Source organism: Herpailurus yagouaroundi, unplaced genomic scaffold, assembly GCF_014898765.1.
Source record: "Herpailurus yagouaroundi ecotype Mexico unplaced genomic scaffold, PumYag 140, whole genome shotgun sequence".
Lineage (NCBI taxonomy): Eukaryota > Metazoa > Chordata > Mammalia > Carnivora > Felidae > Herpailurus > Herpailurus yagouaroundi.
This window is the reverse complement of record NW_024412395.1, coordinates 88464249-88483455: the sequence shown is the minus strand read 5'-3', so window position 1 is coordinate 88483455 and position 19207 is coordinate 88464249. Positions and strand designations below refer to the sequence as shown.

Below are 19207 nucleotides of genomic sequence, written 5' to 3'. Positions count from 1 at the left end.
CTCATATCACTTTGAATAAAGAGAAACTTTTGAAAACCTAAAGGAATTCACTGTAAAATATGTTATCACTCTAGGTCGATTAATGCCACTACACCAGCTTATAAATTTGGGGAACTGCCTAGAACAGTCAACTTTCCTAGCATGCCCTTGGGCAGCAATAAACAATTTAAGAGGAAAAGGAGAAAGTCAGTGAACTCAAGTGGGGAAGAGAAATTTTTTGCTGAAGCTGTCTGAATAATGGTTATCACCTAAATTGGTAAGAATGGCTATTGCTCTGGAAGTCTCCTGAGGGCTCCCATTGCTATACTCATGTATTGGAGATGGCAAACTGAGTTCTGATGGGAGCAGACATTTGCAGCAGGGACGCCAGGTCGATTATTCTAAGAGTGGTCCAACATCTCAGCCCTAAAAAAGGCTGGGGTTTCATACATCATCCTCAGCACAATACGCTCATCTCCACCCTTCAAGGAAAGGAACTTATATAATTTCCGCTTTCTCACAGACATGGAAAACTCGTCAGTTATTTCCATAATGCCAACGTCGTTACAATCATTGTTTTCCCCACTCCAGTCTGTGGGCATTCACATATATACCAAATATGTGGGTATATTCCATTTAAGGAGTCAAATTCTGAACTTCATTTCAGATGACCATATGTAAATACAAGTCATAGATTGGCCATCAATTCGAATGATATTCTCATCCTCTGCTAGTAAACGTGTTTATTGGATTTTAGAAGAATCATAACATGATTAACAACGGTAGAGTGGGAATTTTTGTTCATTAGCATAATGGAGTGTTATTGATCTTGTGATAAGAATAGCATCTGTATGACTTGCTATCATTGCTTCTTTTTTTTAAAAGATCTGGTTTTAAAATAAAGTGACAACGCATCATAAAGAAAATTAAGAAATGATACACTGTGAAATATGTAAGCAAATGTAAATTGTGACTCTAAAAATTGTCTTTAAATGCGTATATCTAAAATCACAAAATACCCTTCATCATCATAAGTAGCATTTTCATTTTCAGAGGGAAAACCTTGTTGAGCACTCATCATGTTCCAGGTGTCCTTTATATTTATATTTGTTTAAGCCTCACAACAAAAGTATAAGGCAGACATTAGCAGAAAGAATGTGAGGCCAGAGAAGTGAGGGAGGTGACATGCCCATGAGTCCACAGCGGGGAAGACTTCACACCTCTTATCTGACTAGCTCCTTAGCCTATACTCTTCCAACACATGAGAAAGGAACATGTGAAACCTAACCCACATGTATCATTCTATACTTTGTCCTATGTTTAAGCTTCTGCTCTTCTCCCAGCTGAGATCCCCACGGCCTATTTCCCCAGGTACCTAAAAAGAATGCAAAGGGACCTGGGCACATTGGCACCAGAGATACATTGAGGTAAGATAATTTAGGGGCCATCTCAAATCACGCCAAATAAATAGCTACCTCCTGGGCCCACATCTAAAGTGAGCCTTTCCAGTGCTGGAACAGTTGAGATTTTGAAACGAAGTGAACCACAGATGAATGCAAAGGGAAAAGAACTAATCTTTGTAAACTTTCTGCAAATAGGTAAGACACAATTCAGCTACATAATGCCAACTGATAATAGTTATTATTACTGTTGGAGCAGAATCTGCCTTGATGACTAAGCCTGTTTGGATATTTAGAGGTCTGCGAAAAAGCAGGAGATATCATAATCCAGGGTAACGGTGAAGATAACCAAAATAGGACAATAAAACTCAAGCCCTACATACTTACACTCCATCAGCCGTGACATCTATCCAACTTTAGACCTCTATTTAGACTTCTATGTACCACAGAATGACTGAGACAGGTAGCTTCAGGGCCCATCTAGTCTTTTTTTAATCTATCTAACACCTCTTTCTTTTTTTTCTAAATATGTATTTTTTAGAGAGACAGACAGACAGGCAGACAGACAGAGTGTGAGCAGGAGAGGGGCAGAGAGAGACGGAGACACAGAATCTGAAGCAGGCTCCAGGCTCCAAGTTGTCAGCACAGAGCCTGATGTGGGGCTCGAACCCATGCACTGCGAGACCATGACCTGAGCCAAAGTCAGAAGCCCAACCGACTGAGCTAACCAGGCACCCCTCTATCTAACACTTCTAAATAATAATCATTATCAAATTGCTGTGTGTGCATCTATACCACTTCAAAAAAATAATAATAATAAACAGTAAAGTATCATTCAGAAAATAATGAATTCAGGATTTAGGTTTATTAATACCTGTTGAATTCTTGAGACAAAAGATAATTTTATGTATAATTTTTTTGGAATCTTTTGAATTATTGAAAGATTTATATAAAAAATTTTAATATTGATCATTGTGAACAAGAATGGAAACAGAAACTAAAAATGTTAAATTATTAGCAAATAAATGCAACAGAATGTGGAAGTCAAAAGATATTATAAGTGATCTCTAACAGTATGGGTCTAATCCTCCGAGGACTTTTTCACTATCACCCATCCACTTATTTCTGCTTAGTTAGAATTTCAAACTGCTTTCTGGTTGCAACAAAAACTATTCAATTGAAACATAGAATTTGTCCCCAAATCAGAATGTATATGAAGTGAAAATTTAAATCACAATAACATCTGCTATTTTTCACCCCAGGTCTCCTCCTTGCTGTGATTGGCATACTCTAAGTTTCTAGCACCCTCATGTGGTTTTAATTGGAGTGGTTTCACAGGCATTTGCAATCAGTTGTCTGAAACTGAAAACAGTGAAACAGACTATATAATTCAACATGGAAGTTCTGCTGGCCTCACAAACCAAGAAAAGAAACCTCAAGTCAGCAAAATTCTAAGATGAATGTATGGGCTCAATTCTTAATGTATTTGCTATCTACTGTTCATTTTATGTGACCACTAGAAAGGATGACTTATAGGCAACCACAGCTAGTTTCATTTTTGGCAGATTGGAATCCCCAATTTTCAAAACCAAGCATTTGTTGTGGGCAACTGTTCAATAGATGAAAAAGTACCTCATATTGCTCCTAAAGAAAAGCAAGAGGTATTATTGCCTTGTTTGTGTGCATCTTGATTAGGTAAACACGGTAACAGAGGTAACAGAGGTCTACAGAGGTAGATTTTGAGAACCTCCACTGTCTTCAACGAAATTTGAAATGATTAATATTTTACATTTTCTCAAATCATTTGGGAATCATTTATGCAAACAAAAAGTTTCCCTCTCTCTAAACGTATACCTAGGCTTGTAGGTGAGACTTCTTTCTAATAACAGTATATTTCAGAACCCTCTTAAAGGGAGAAGCTAAAGAAGATTATACTGTCTTCCTTAGATTCGTAATAAATGTTCCTCTTATCAAAGATCCATGTTTAAAACCTATCTGTGATTTCATAAGCCTGAGGTGCCCCAACAAACGGTCTTCTCATGAAAATAAAAAAGTAGATTTTAAAGCACTGACATTATCAGAATATTCTGAACATGAAATGAAATTTTAAAAATAATTGGCCATGAAGGAGATAAAAATGTAAATTAGTGAGAGGTAAAGAATCTATTAACAGAAACTTGAATGTGGGTTATTTGTATGCTGAACTGGAAGTCCCGATGTTAAAAATATCAGTAAAATGCAAGAGGAATACATTTGCCCATCAATATACAGCAATATGTAGATTGATATTAAAAGAGTAAAATAGAATTCAGAACTTAGAAATGTTATTGAAGATAGGAATATTATTCATTTAATTATTGACTGATAAAATTTTAATCATAAATGTATCCCAATTTTTATAACTTCAAAATACTTAATAAAATATCACTATGTTTGATGGCAGTGGTAGGGGTTCAAGGTAGCTAAGAATATTAGAAGACACCTTTCAAAAGGTAAATTAAACATCTAAAACTGCCATTTCTTGTGGCTGTGGCTCCTGCTTTCCAATCTTGGCACTATTTACTCCATTGAAGCAGAATTTTGGCCAAATGCTTGAGGGTAAGAGAGGACGAAAGTTACACAGAAAGTATCTGGAGCAAATCAGAGGACACTGCCTTACCTGTTGAGCCCTTTCAGTGTCTTTTCCATGCTTAAAATGTCACGCATCTTATACAAAAACCACTTGTCAATGGATGTGAGCTTCATGATCTCATCAAGGGACAAGTTGTCTTCCAAGGCCTGCCAAAAGAAGACACACTTTCTTTGGCACCCATTTTATAAGTGTCTTATTTGGTTGAAAACCTATAGCAGCCACTCCTCCCCCTCACTCAGAGAGCCCAAGGCTATAGACTGAGAAGGGAACCAATAGCATATCATTGATGTTCCTCCCGAGAAACCTACTGACACTACCAACTGTATCCCAAATGGCATACCAAGGAGACGCCTTGAGTTAATCAGAGCTGTGTGTGCTTAGAAAGATCTCCTGCTTTTTATATAACCATGTTTCCTGTTTCCTGCTTTTTATATAACCATGTTAACAATTATATCCTAAATTTGATACATCTCTTTGGAATTAAAGAGAATCTCTTGAAACTACAGTTAAGACACATTGGTAGGAAAATCTAGAATCAATACAACGATCATTTAACTTGTATTTTTGGATAATTACCCTTTGGCAAATACCATATTGTTATCACCTCATTCCACATTCACACAAACCAGTCAGTGAGAATTTATGGCTCAAATCTGACTTAGTGCTATTTCTTTAGAACATTTCCTCAGAGAGGACTTCAAACAAAAAAGTTATTTTGAATCAGTTACTACGACTTTTGTGCTAAGACAGGCATTTTACAGAATCCTAATATATTCCAAAACAATGTAGTAATAACTTCTGTTCTGATAGGAAGCTCAGCTTTTTCCTCAAGCTTACTTTAGCAATTTCTCAGAAGTAAAATTACAACTATGGGTCATTAAGCTGAGTAGAAAAGACAACTGAGAGAAGAAATAAACTCTCAAAACCCAAACCTTGATATTCAAAAGATATCCATATCCACTCTTATTCTTTGCTATTTTTAGATCTATATTTATACTCTATGAAAAATAATAATCAGATAATGCTCCAAAATAACACGTTCTAGAAATGACACACCATATTTTTAAATCCCATTAAGAAATATATGTAACTAGTAATTCTACTCTTCTATTTCAACTGCAGGAGCTTAATTTTCTCTAAACGTTCACTTCTGTCTAGCATCAGAGAGATAATGATAATAAGTATTGAGAGACAGCACAGTTCATAATTCTGTTGACTAGCATAACATGATATTTATTGGGAATACTCAAAGGCAAGATCATTTTACTATAAGTCTGTGGTGTTTTTTTCCTTTGTTTTATTCTCCCTCTATATAGCCATGTTCCCAAGGACTTAATATTCTGTCTCGTTTTTCCAAGTGATTAAAGACACAATTAGCTGTTGGCCATCAACACCGAGAGGGGGATAGAATCTGAAGTTAGTGACACTTTTGACAGACCAGAGGAAGTTTTCACACAATCACACACAGTAATCACCCTGCAATTGGCAGAGGACCTAGAATCCTGGAGTCATTTCCCAGTGAGGAAGGACAGCTACAGCCACATCCACAGTTTCTGACAGAAAGCCAGATCCTGCCGTCTTAGGACTTCATCTTCAAGCACTACAGCACTGCCATGTCACACGGCTATAATAAAGTTCATAATGACCCCAAACAAGTTTGAGGTTACTCTAATGTTTCCCAAATCAAAAACAATGCCCTGTATTCTCCCCAAATCAAAAGAGGTGATGATCCAGTCATCCTGAAATAAGACTGCAGCAAAAATCAGGCCTCCGAGCAACTTGCCCTTTTCTAAGAATCATGAAAGCGAGCGAAGATTTACTCACTCCCTTCATTCTTTTTCCCCTTCAGCCCTCCACAGTCCTTACTCTCTTTGTCAAAACCACCAAGTTCCCGGTTGCTGTGGAAATGAACAGTAATGATGACCTCTAACACACAGAAATCAGTTCCTTCTGCCAGCACTCTGGCAGCCAATAATTTACACCTCAGCCCCTGCACTTCTTGCTCGTACGTAGAGTACTCTGCGACAAAGAATCTCCACACATTTTTCCAAAATTCTTATCCTTTATAAGTCCGTCAGAAAAGAATGAGAGATTTGTTTGAGTTTTACAGCCTCACTGGGAACTTGGAAATACTTCCCTTTTTCATCTGCCTCAAAATGGCAGAGGATGATTACCAGGCTTACAGAAAACAATCCAATTATTCCCCTTTGTCTGGAAAAAAAATCATATGTGTGTGTATATATATATATATATATATACACACACACACATATGTAATACACATATACACGTGTGTGCGTGTGTGTGTGTGTGTGTGTGTGCGTATATGATATGGTAGAATGCTTTTTTAAACAAAAGACTTGAATAAGAACAATAAAGAAGGTGAAATGGCTCCCTGGAATAACCGCTCATTACCACCATCACCCCACTGAAAAATGTTAATTCTCTATTACCTCGAAACTCAATATTAGGAAATGTCCATCAAAAGATACTAGCATCTGCCAGAAGTTCAATGGAACTTAATACTCTGCATTTAGAAACCATAAAGGTGAGGAGAGTATAACATTATATGCAACGAAGGAAACATTCCCTTCCCTTCTCCCCTCTCAGCAGGACTCAATATATGGACATTAAAGTTGCAGTGAGTTCAAAATCACTCACAGCATTTTTCCGTTGTCACACAAAGGCAAATTACAAAGACGGATTGATTCCCTCTTTAAAGGCAAAATTCATATTTTCATCAACTCATCCCACATGCGCACACGACATATAAAATGGTCAGTGGGGCTTTGTAGCTTCAGTGTGGTTTGATACTGTTGGAGGATTAATGTTTAAGCTTCCTTAAATGTCAAAAAGCCATTCAGGGATTTCTGACCGGTCAGATCCCAGCTGCCCAAGTCACCTTTTATAAAATCAGATGAGCTGAAACTTCAAAACCCTATGCATAGTAAACATGAAAGGACATTAATATGGCACTTAATTTGCATAAAAGGGAATTCATGGGTAGAAGTGAGAAATGTGGGGCTTTTTTGTTCTAAAAGTAAGACCAATAAAATAATTACACAAAAAAGCCTATAATCATGGAAGATCTTTATGGTTGTTGTTGTTTAAACATAGAAAAAGGAGCGAATAAAGATTATTTTCAAGTCTGAGGCAGCATATACTAAAGGATACTATTTTATGCATCTTCCTTTCTAAAATACAATTTTATACATTTTCAAGGAACAAGTAATGAGAGTGGTAGGAAACAGTAACTCAAAATGATCAAACCTACTTGCGAGTATTGATAAGACATATACCAAAAAGGAGGAACATTTTATGTCTGTGATCATCCTTTAAAGCTGTAATAGATGTCCTTAAGTCCAGGCTTAAATCAAATTCCAAAAAGGTGGTAATATTTGATTAATTATAGAATAACCAGAAGAAAGCCACAGAAGTCTCCAGTATAATATTACTGAAAAGAAAGTTTTGCCCCCAAATCCCTGAATTCACAACCACTCTGTGATTCAGTTTTACTTTAAAGTCCAGGCTGACTCTATTCTGAAGAAAACAGTAGCTCTGGACCCCTTAGCACATATTACCTTGGCAATGGCATAGATGCGGGTGCTGGATGGGTCAGCCAGCTCTCTTCTGAGATCTATGTTGGATGGCCATTCTTTGTTCATTGGGAGACGGGAAGTGAACCCATCTATTGACGGGTGGCACATTCGTAAGGCCTTCTGGAAACTCTCCTCAAAGGTGCGACCAATAGCCATGACCTGTAATGCACATTTACGCACTTGGATTTAAAAAGCTTCCTTCCATATTTTGAATTTGAAACAGAACCCAGAAATGGAATATTTTTTCAGGAAAGACTTAGGAACAAAACACGTAAGGAAGAACAGTACTCAAAATTAGGTGCTATTTTTCTTCCACTCTCCTTTTCTCCATGGTTTTGATGTAATGATTCTTTAACAATATTAGGTCAGTCTTTTACCACATAGGAAATTTAGCTTTATTTGCTTAGACTGATGAGGAAATTGCCTGCACCTGTCCTGAACTATAATATTAAAATAAGGAATACATGGCCAGAGCATATAGATCCTTTCTTAATAAAACCTTGCTTTTATTCAAGATGTTCTTTAGAATAGAAAACTAAATGAAGAGAAACCAGACATATATTGACACAAAAACAGAACTCTTTCTAAATGGGTTATCAGTCACTATCCAAGACAGGTTGGCTTTCTTTATAACTAAGCATTAATATTAATAAAACCTTCAGAATCATAATGAATACTGACAGATTCAGATTTTGAATATAGGCAGAGACTAAATTCCCCATGACAAATTCAGTGTGTCTTTCCACAATCTTTACAACTGATTGTACACTAATCAATTAGGAAAACCATGTGGTGACTCAGTTTGGACGCGTTACAAGTCAGAGCTAAACTTAAATTGCCGTCAAGTCCACCCAGTTATTTTCAGTGGATAAACACTGTCTTTGAGCCTTTCCATGGAATAATAGATTGCAATGCATTTTTGGTCTCCAATTTAAAATAATAACAGTGATAATGCTGCCTTCAGTGTACCTCCGTGATTCTTCAAATAGACCCGAATTCCCATTAATGTCAGTTTGGTAAATCCTCATGTCAATTGTGTGACAAGATACATATTCAAAGATCACAAAAGCCAAACAGATAACCTTTCACGCTGCCCCAAATTTAATTAGAAGTTGGAAGATTCTCAAGAGCAGAGATAAATAAAATGCTAGTCCAATTCAGATAAGCAATTTGCGAGGCGTCGTGGTATTTGAAGGGTTACACAGTATGTTCATAGACTTGCTAGCCTAAGCATGAGAGGGACTGCCAGAAATAAGACATTTTATGGTACTATCAAATTAGGGAAAACATTTCTGGAATATTTAATACAGTTTTTAGGTATTACATATTTAACAGTTGGCCATAAAGTAACTGGTTCTATAAGAAATTCATCATACATTTTTATTAATTTTAAGTACACTGTACATAATGGTGTAGAGAATATGTTCAATAAAAGAAAAACAAACATACTTATATAATAATAAAAGAGTTCATAACTGTGTTTGCTCAAAATCTGTGCTTTTTAATACTTTGTATTATTAAAATTCCCCTTCATTAAGTGAAAATTTCACCATTTCTCCGTGGAATAACTGACCTGGCCCTAACCCGATTCCCTGACCCTGTTCTACTACATTCTTAAAGCACCTGTAGGTGAATACTGTATTTTAACTTTTACCACAGTTGAATTCATATTATATTTGGTACTAGTTATGTATTCTGAACTTACCAACTGCAGATAATATGTAACGAAGTATCTACATCTTATTCACTATTTTATTCTACCAGCATCTTTCATGTAGGAAGAACTCAAGAAACATTTCCTAACTTGAGGTGAACTAACTGAATGATGTAAAAAATTCACTGACAACAAAATCCTTTAGATAATAATCCCTAAATGAACACATTACAAAAAATTATCTTATATTCTTTGGCCTATAAATTGTATTGTGAGCAATGTAAAAAGGGACACTTTCCATGGAATAAGCTAAGTAGCAGTTGTTTATTTAGGCAGAAACACTACCAACAAAACTTTACATGTCATTTGAGTTCTAATTCTCTTGTACACCTTGAAACATAATAGAAAAAATTATATTTAAAACAGCTATCAAGGACTACCTGGTTTCTTACAACTACTAGAAGGACATTTTAATTAAAAAATTCAAGTTTCCTTATCTATCATTACTTTAAAATCTTACATTAACATCTTGGAAACTAAGAAAACCAAAATAGTAATAATTCTGCCTTTCATGAGTGACTATGATTGATCAGTAAAATGTCTTTTTTTTTTTCTTTTCTCCTGCATTACTGATGGAGTTAAGCTGCACTTCCTGTGATTAGTGGCCATTATTTCTGCAATGGCTAGTCTGAGGATAAGCTATAATCTGTAATGTAGGACAAATGAAGGCCAATATAGAACAACATGTCATAAATAGTTCTTTGCTCTGTAATCTAACCAGCTTACATATCTAGGCCATATAGAGACACAGACAAGATAAAATAAAATAGAGGATGGATCAGTCGATCAATAGAGATTGAGATTCATTCATACTGCTTATAATCAAACATTCTACCCGTAAATAGCGACAATAATACTGATGGAATACATTTATTGGGGTGGCATATGCACCCCAATGTCTCTAGCAGTGCTATCAACAATAGCCAAATTGTGGAAAGAGCCCAAAGAAGGTGTGGTATATATACACAATGTAATATTATTCAGCAATCAAAAAGAATGAAATCTTGCCTTTTTTAACAATGTGGATGGAACTAGAGTGAATCATGCTATGCAAAATAAGTCAGTCAAAGATAAACATCATATGATTTCACTCATATGAGGAATTGAAGAAACAGAACAGATGAACATAGGGGAAGGGAAGGAAAAATAAGACAAAAACAGAGAGGGAAGCAAACCATAAGAGACTCTTAAATAAGAGAACAAACTGAGGGTTGCTGGAGGGGTGTGGGGTGGGGGGATGGGCTAAATGGGCAATGGGCATTAAGGAAGGCACTTGATGAGATGAGCACTGGGTGTTATATGTAATTTATGAATCACTAAATTCTACTCTTGAAACCATTATTACACTAGATGTTAATAACTTGGATTTAAATAAAATTTAAAATATAATAAAAATAATAAAATGTTTAAAAAAGAATACATTTATTGGGGATGCACTATGTATCTACCTTAAAACACATTACTAAATATTTACATCTATTAATCATAAACCTTATAAGAACCCCACAAGGTAGGTATTATCATCTCCAATTTTCTGATGGAAAACCTGAAGACCAGGGTCTTGTATGAATGTCTCTAGCTAGTAAGTGGCAACACCAAAATAAAACAGAAGCCCATTTAGTTTGGCTCATGCTGTCTCCACTTATGCCAAGCCAACTGGATCTAAGAAGAAATAAACCCCTTGGTGGGGAAGGAAAGGGGTGACTGTCAGAGGCAGGGATCTGAATTTTTTAATTTCCTCCTGCACAGAGGAGCACTGCATCTTTGAAGATGGGATAATCAAAAGCTAATTTTAATATCAAATAGTATAAAAGGACATTATGAAAAATCTAAAGGTCCTAAACACTTAGACCATTTCAATATAATGAAAGAAGCGCTTCTCGATTTTGAATTTTAGAGCTAGATGGGACATGACAGACTGTCTAGTCCAGGCCCTTTCTTTTAGACATATAGAAAGTGAAGTACAAGGAGGATAAAGCCACAATTTATGTGAATAGATTAAAATTTAATTCTTAACCTCAGTTCAGTGATCTTTTTGGTGCACCATTGTATACCATGTTATTTTCTAGATTTGTTTATAAATACATTATAACTCAGTTTTATATATGTGTGTTTGTGTGTATATATGAATATGTTTTTTCATATACTCAAATACATTATACATCCACCTATATGGCCTCTCCTTTTAAACAAAAGCATTTAAGATCTATTAAATGGCCTTGTAACAAATGTTTTCTGTTACCAGTCAGAGAGATGTTGAAACACTAGGGAAGAAATGAAATTCCTTTTTATCCTCCAGTCAAGAACCCAGTATCTAGGCAACCTTAAGACTTTCAAAATGTTAAGGATTTGACAAAATAACTGAGGACAAGAATAAAATAGAAGAATAAACCAAGGACTCACCTCTCCTACACTTTTCATAGAGCTACCAATTCGGCTAGATGTTCCATGAAAACGATCAAGATCCCAGCGAGGAATCTTGGTAACCATGTAATCCAAGCTAGGTTCAAAGCAGGCTGATGTCTTCCCCGATACAACATTCTTGATTTCTGGAAGTGGGATTCCTAGGGCAATCTTTGCAGCAATGAATGCCAACGGGTAGCTATAAAGGAGGAGATATTTTTTTTCTTTCAGCAATAAGTGTTAAAAACAACCCAAAACATAAATTGTTCTTTCTTAGAAATTCTGGTATTACTCCACATCAGGGTATAAAACACATCTGGTTCTCTGTTCTGTATGAAGATTTAATAGCCACTTATAAAATAATGTGAGCCATGATAAAGCAGAGAGGCACAGATCACAAAAGAATTCACTCTCTATGCCTGACATTCAGGGCTACAACTGCCAACCTTCGCCTCTTTAATCCAAAATCAATGGCTTCCTTGATAAAGTGCTCACTTGTGTATAGGCTCCACTAAGATAAGAATCTGAAAAATACTCTTGAAAAGATATACACATGTCTGCACCTAGGAAGACAGCTGAGTTAGCTGGTACTATGGGGTATGCAATGGCCAGAAAACGTAGTAGTTGAAAGTTTGGGTCCTTGATCAGTCTCCAAATTATTTTTGAACTTGGGTTTCCTTACAAAACTGACACTCTAGAGGGGCACTTGGGTGGCTCAGTTGGTTAAGTGACCCACTCTTGACTTTGGCTCAGGTCATGATCTCAGGGTTCATGGGATTGAGCCCCACGTGGGGCTCCACACTGATAGCACGGAGCCTGCTTGGGATTCTCCCTCTCCCTCTCTCTCTGTGCCTCTGCCACTCACATGTCCTCTCTCCTCTCCCTCTCAAAAGAAAAGAAAGAAGAAAGAAAGGAAGAAAGGAAACAAAGAAAGAAAGCAAAGGAAAAAAACTAATACTCTAGGGACTTCACTGGATTGTTTTGGTGATTATAATTAAGAAAATAATTCACAGAACTATAGAATTACATATGAGTCTTGTAATACATCTCCCCCATCCGACAGATGAGGAAACTGATTAGAGACAATAAATGACATGTCCAAAGTCACATAGTCAGTAGAAGAATTGGGAGGAGAACTCAGGTCTCCTGACTCTTGCTTAGGGTAGTAGTTTACCACTACTCCATGCAGCAGTGTGTAGCCATATTAAAAAAAAAAAAAATCTTTACACGTAATTATTTTGTTCCCTTAAATGCCATGTAATTTAAATGCCATGTGCTAAATATATTAATAGGAACAAAAGGTATTAGTTAATGTTCCCCCCAGTTATGCTTGCCAGAGGTTTTTAAATGGGTAGCAAATTCATTTATTTGGTTGCGACCTTTATCTATAGAAAAACCTTGCAATGTTTGATCCTGTGGATTTTGCTAAAATAAAATAATTTCTTGAATATTTGAATCAAGCAAACTATACTATGTACCTGATATTTACTATACACCTGAAGGAAACCAGTTGAGGCCTAAATTTAAGAATTAATTTTCACTTTTTAACAATATCTGCAAAGTGCAATTAGGAAGCAGATTTTTCGCAGCCTGCTTTGACCACCCAGATTTTGATTAGTTTATGATTAGCCAGCAAACAAAGCCAGCAAGCAATATCATTTGCTTCAATCTGGCAGCAAGCTCATTAATAACCATGTCCTTAGGGTCCTAAATGATTTGCAGCCAGCATACAGAAATGGGGACTATAGCTTATAAACGTAGCACAGTCTTCCACTAGCTGTCAGTTTTCCAAAACTATCTGTGAAGGATCTGCAAACACATGGTCAATCATTCTGATCTTACCCAGTGGCCTTTGAGGCCAGGGCAGAGCTTCGAGACAGTCTGGCATTCACTTCAATGATGCAGTATTCCATTGAGGTAGGATGAAGGGCAAATTGAATGTTGCATTCACCCACAATGCCCAGGTGGCGAACAACATTGATTGAAGTACGTCTCAACATCTGAAACTCTGCATTGGAGAGGGTCTGGGCAGGGGCTACGACAACCGAATCACCTGTACATCCAAGCAACACGTGTTATTTGGTAGCTTATCTAAATAACTAACTTTAGTGACTTAATCTATTTGTATAATACAAGACACAGTTTAGTCTAAGGGTTTGTGGGGAAAATAATTGTCTCAAGGCAGTGCATTGCTCCAACACATTATTTACAGAAACCCCTCTAACCTTTCCCAAGTTCATCTAGCTATCAAGGCTTCAGTCATCTACTTACCAGATTCACATTAACTTCTTCAATTTCTTCTCTTCATCTCAAAATCTCTCTCTCTCTCAAGTTCTCCCTTCTACAAACATCATCTCCTCTTCACCCAGACTGACTCATTCATCTGTTTTCCACATCTCATCCCTTCCCATTGTCTTACTCCTCTCTAGTCATAGCCCTTGCATCTTCGATCTCTTAATCTTTAGTCTCCAATCCTTCTGCCCACAAACATTCTACTGGCTCAAGAAGCCTGTCCCCCTACATTATTAATCACAAGAACATCTCTCTCATTTTTTACATGACTAAACTTCTTTAAAGTTTCCCAAGTCATCATCTCTCTCATTGCCATATAATTCTTATCAATATGAGTCCCATAGCCAACTTTGCGTTAAAACTGTCTTCTTGGATATTCAAAACCCACATTAAAATCCTAATTCTTGACCTTTCATAGCATTTGATATAACCAAAACCAAAGCTCTTCTATAAAATATTTTCTTGTATTGACTTACTTGTTTTCTTTCTATCACTCCCTTATTTTTCTTAAACACTAACCCTTCCTCTTACTCCTGCACTGTAAATCTAAACATTTCCTAAGTTCAGTCCTTGAACCTATTGTCTTTCTTTCTATGCCTATGTCCTTGAATACTTAGTCTATTGAAGCTTCCAGCTTCAATTATTTCCTTCACACCAATGCCTGCCAATGATTTTATATCAGCTTTTTTATTTCTATTCCCCTTTCTTGAATTCCAGCTCCACATTATCAACCCTCTTCTTGAGAACTCCACCCATGCCTCATAGCTAACATTTCTAAACCCTAAGTCATAATTTTTGTCCTCTTGTCTAACTAGTTTCTCTTCCTAAAAAAAAAAAAAAACAACTATTTCACCTTTTTCTATTACTTGTGGCTATTTTCTCATTCACTTGGTAACTAATACCTTCATGTGATTTAAGCTGTCTTAACCTCATTTCTTACTTCTCAACACCAAGTCTTACATATTTTACCATCACTACATTGTTTATATTTGACTTCTTCCTCAAATGAAATCAGGATAATACCTGACTTATTTCACAGTGTTTTTGTGAAGATCAAACATGAGATCAACGTGAGATTATTTTCAATATTGTGAAATACTATTTTGTGTAAAATATTATCACTAGTCAGTCAGCTAAGAATAGTAGTTTAATGAAAAGAACTCAATAAAAGTGGCTATGGGTCATCAGAAGCGTGAACACAGGCATTACTATTATTCTTGAAGATTCTTTGCCTACCTGTATGAACACCCATGGCATCAACATTTTCCATGTTACAGACAGTGACACAATTGTCATCGGCGTCTCGGACCACTTCATATTCTATTTCTTTCCAACCTGTCACTGACCTCTCCACCAGAATCTGGTTGGTCATAGCAAAGGCCTGGAAGTTGGTGACACAAGGTATCAAAGAGTAAGGAAAGGTTCTAGTTTAAACATGGATATTTGGCACAGTGCCCTGGCCTGAATCCCGGTGAGCATCATGGTCTGAAGCCTAGTCTCCATCCTCCTCAGTGCTCCAGAAGGCACAATGTGTCAGAAAATCAGTGAGGTACTAGGAATAGCATCCTGCGGTGAATATGCTTGATTTACATTATTGAGGCTTGCCATTCAAAGTGCTGATATGACATTAAATCAAACTAATTTAGGAAAAAGAGAAAATAATTGAGCAATCAGGCAGAGGGAAATGGAATTATTTCAGCAGCAAGGCTTCTGTGAAACCAGAAAATGTGATAAGTGCGAATAAATATGGAAAAATAAGTCTAAAGACTGGTTTTCTCTAAAATAGCTGAGAGTGCTTTGTACAGTGACATAGACAATAAAAGTCAGTTGACGTTGATGAGGAGAAGAAAGGAGATAATGATGGTTGTAAACAGTTAGCCAAGATGGCATACGAAACTTGGGAATTAGAAGAATCATATGCAACTATTATTATGGTTAATCACCGCCTAAGTGCTTAAATACCCTGAGTCATATATCATGTATGCCTGATTAAACAGATATGAATTAGTATAATTATCATTTCATATTTACTGAGTATGCACTGGTGGGTAGAATACTGAACCCAAAATGTGAAAGAGGAAGTCTTTGACCTTAGGACATTTGGTGGCTGAAAATCCAAGACAGAAATGTCCCTTTGTCTCATAATGTTTTTGATTTGTAATAGCAGTGAGAAAGGAAGAGAAAGTAACCAGACAAAGTACTGTGAATTTTTTCAAATTATTATCAGGCAGTATAATGAAATAATAACTCAATGTTAGTTTTTCTTTAATGTGTCTCAACACTATTTGTTTAACTTCAGTCAACACTATAGGATTCACCATGTGCAATGGAGAATGTAACACATTTGTCCCCACAGCTGCCTGTGATGAGGTTTTCAAAGTGGTTAGGAAACTCTGTAACCAGCATTAACAATTTAATAATGATTAATTTGTCATTAGGATTGCATGCTAAAAGAGGAAATCTGTGAAACAAAGGGTAGAATTTCGGAAAGCTTTTTGCATTCTAATAGACTAGGCTGGATGTTTGGACACAAGGACAACTGAGATCAAATGAGAAGTTGCCTCAACTTCTTTCTTTCCAGCCTCAGATTTTATGCAAAAGACTAAGACCTAGATGAGTTACTGCAGCTTCTGAAGGTGGTAAACATAATATCAAGAGAATAAGGGGTAGCTTAGGAAATAATGATACAAAGTAACTATTTTCAAGGGAAAAGCTAGGTTTTCAACAAAAGAAAAACACTCAATGCCCTACTGATTATTTTAGAGGAATTGTAAATCATTAAAATTTATCCCATCCCCAAATTGCTTTCATTGTAAATGTTTTTAAACAATTCAGTGTTCAGAATTTTTTTATACTGTAAAATATATATTCTTAATAAAGAATAAGTACACATTGTCACAACTGGGAGTAATAATGAGATTACTAATACTAAAAATATTGGAAACATCTAATATTCTAAAAAAAATTACTTCTATAAACCTGTCTTTTCTTTAAATATATGATTCATAAGTCTAGAATGGAAACAAGAAATACTGATATTGATATATTGTCCTTTTTTATTTCTTTTGGCAACTTTAGAAACACTAAATCCAACTTGTTGACATGTAAGTTTGTCATTATAGTTATCTAAATATATTTAATTTTATTTATCTGTTCTCAAAATCCTATGTCAACAACTCAAGGGCCTCATTTTGTTTCTCTCTAAAAAGTAAGTAATGATAGATACAAGCTGTGCTTGGTATTTACTCAGCATTCCCAAAAATAGCTCTTATAATTCTGTCAGATTCACTTCCACGACCATCATGTAAGTTACATGGGTCTCTTGACTGCACACGCACTCATTCATTCAGCAAGAAATTATTGAGACCCCATATCACCAGGCATCATTCTATTCGGTGAGAAGAGAGTACACACAACCAACAAAAAACTCCTTATCTAATAAAAAGAAGCACACATAAGCAGGAAAGAAAACAGTTCTAGCAAGAACGTCGAGAGCTCACCAAGAAATTTGGCTAATGCTGTGCTCCAATGTCAATAACTGCACTGCATTTCCCTTACAAAGGTACGGTCTGTTGGATAACACTTACAGAAAACATGACGGTGGTTTTAGTAGAGAAAAGGTCATTTCTCATCTACATAACTTTCTCTAACTGAAAGGGTTTATCAAATCAGTTTTCTTGATTGATAAGAATTTGGTCTGTGAAAACACATACCTTTGTGCTGAGGTCCAGTAATGTCTCCTTATTAGGACAGATGCCTGAGCCTAACCCACCCAGAGCATAGGCAGAACGAATCATCACTGGATAGCCGATGGTGTCTGCTGCTTTCAGGGCATCCTCAATCTGTCAGTGAGGAAAACTCAAAGTTTGAAAAGCTGACCACACTAGCAGAAAAGACCACACCAACAGAGTCTAGCATTTGAGATAAATCAGTTTATTTGGGAAGAATCATTATAGAAATGTTGTATTATTGCTTCATTTCATTCTGAAGAACAAGTGTTGTTTTACAAATTTTAAGTAAAATTCTAGGAATTTTTTTCATACTCACTGAAAGTTTTTCTTTCATCTTTCTGTTGCAAATTTTATTTTGTCATATAAAAAATAAAACAATGGCTGAAGCTGAAATCATCGTTAATTTGAGAATGGGAGCCATATTGAATCTTTAAATTCAGTTTAAAAGCCTTCATCTCTTCATGATACAAGGATTTCTACTGCTGAAACTAACTTGGTATTCTTGCAATAGGCCATTAGGAATACTATATAGAAAGAGTTTTCATTTTTCAAGTTCAGTCAGAGAATAGTCCCAGAAGCGTAGATTTTTTTTTTTTTTTAACTTACAGAATACAACATATGGTGGCTATATTTTTCTGTCATGGAATATTATTACACTACCAATGGGAGTGTAATTACACCTTTCCCATATGCCTGTTTCGCATCCTGAGGAAGCAAGGACATAATTAAATCTGGCAATGAAAGAATAAATGTATGGCAGGAGCTTTCCAAATGTTCAGCAGAGTTATCCCGGGACTATTCCTGACTGACAGCTCTGAAACATTGTATGTACTTGTGAGCATTCTTTTCTTAAAACCACACAGCCCATTTTCCGTCGTCCCGGCAATAGTTGCCCTTTTCCCTCAAGATTTGCCTATTTTTGCAATAGGGAAGTTGCATCAAAAACTGCCTCCAGAACCCCAACTTTATTGAATATATATGCCTGAAATCAGGAATAAAGTCAGGGACAAAAAACAGATATATATATCAAGCCAAATTTATGTTGGTGCCTCATAATAGCCTATCAATAGGCACAGGCTATGATAGAAAGTGATTAACAAAAACACAAAACAATTTATCCTCTCCAAACACCTAATCTACAAGTTTTTCAGTCATGAATCTTATTGATTAGATACAATGGCTTTTTTCTAGATAATTTCATTTTTAAATGTTTATTCCATTCTAACAAGAAAATTTCAATCCAATCATTTCCCATTTGCAGGTCATTCCCATCTACAAGATGTGTGACTGGTCCCAGAAAGAAAGTAAAAATCACTTTGGCATTGTAAGTTTACATGGTTCTTTGTTTTATTTAATTCAGGAGATCTGATATTCAGTGGCACTTCAACCACTGATAAACCACTTCATCTCTGGGCTTTTGCTTCCCTTTTCATAAAATATGAATACCTCTCCCAAAT

General features: G+C 36.1%; 1 protein-coding gene and 1 non-coding gene across 2 annotated transcripts in view; both read right to left on the bottom strand.

The window, feature by feature from the left end:
• The window catches only part of CPS1 (carbamoyl-phosphate synthase 1), a 128226-nt gene that overhangs the window by 59923 nt on the left and 49096 nt on the right, over window positions 1-19207 (bottom strand). The window contains exons 16-21 of the mRNA XM_040476132.1: window positions 17733-17861; window positions 15256-15400; window positions 13570-13780; window positions 11728-11926; window positions 7593-7769; window positions 4039-4157 (exon numbers count right to left, since the gene is read on the bottom strand). Coding sequence (XP_040332066.1) covers window positions 4039-4157; window positions 7593-7769; window positions 11728-11926; window positions 13570-13780; window positions 15256-15400; window positions 17733-17861 — 980 coding nt within the window. The remainder of the gene's footprint in view (window positions 1-4038; window positions 4158-7592; window positions 7770-11727; window positions 11927-13569; window positions 13781-15255; window positions 15401-17732; window positions 17862-19207) is intronic.
• On the bottom strand, window positions 2028-2112 carry TRNAQ-UUG (transfer RNA glutamine (anticodon UUG)). The gene has a single exon. It is a non-coding gene; the product is annotated as a tRNA-Gln (tRNA).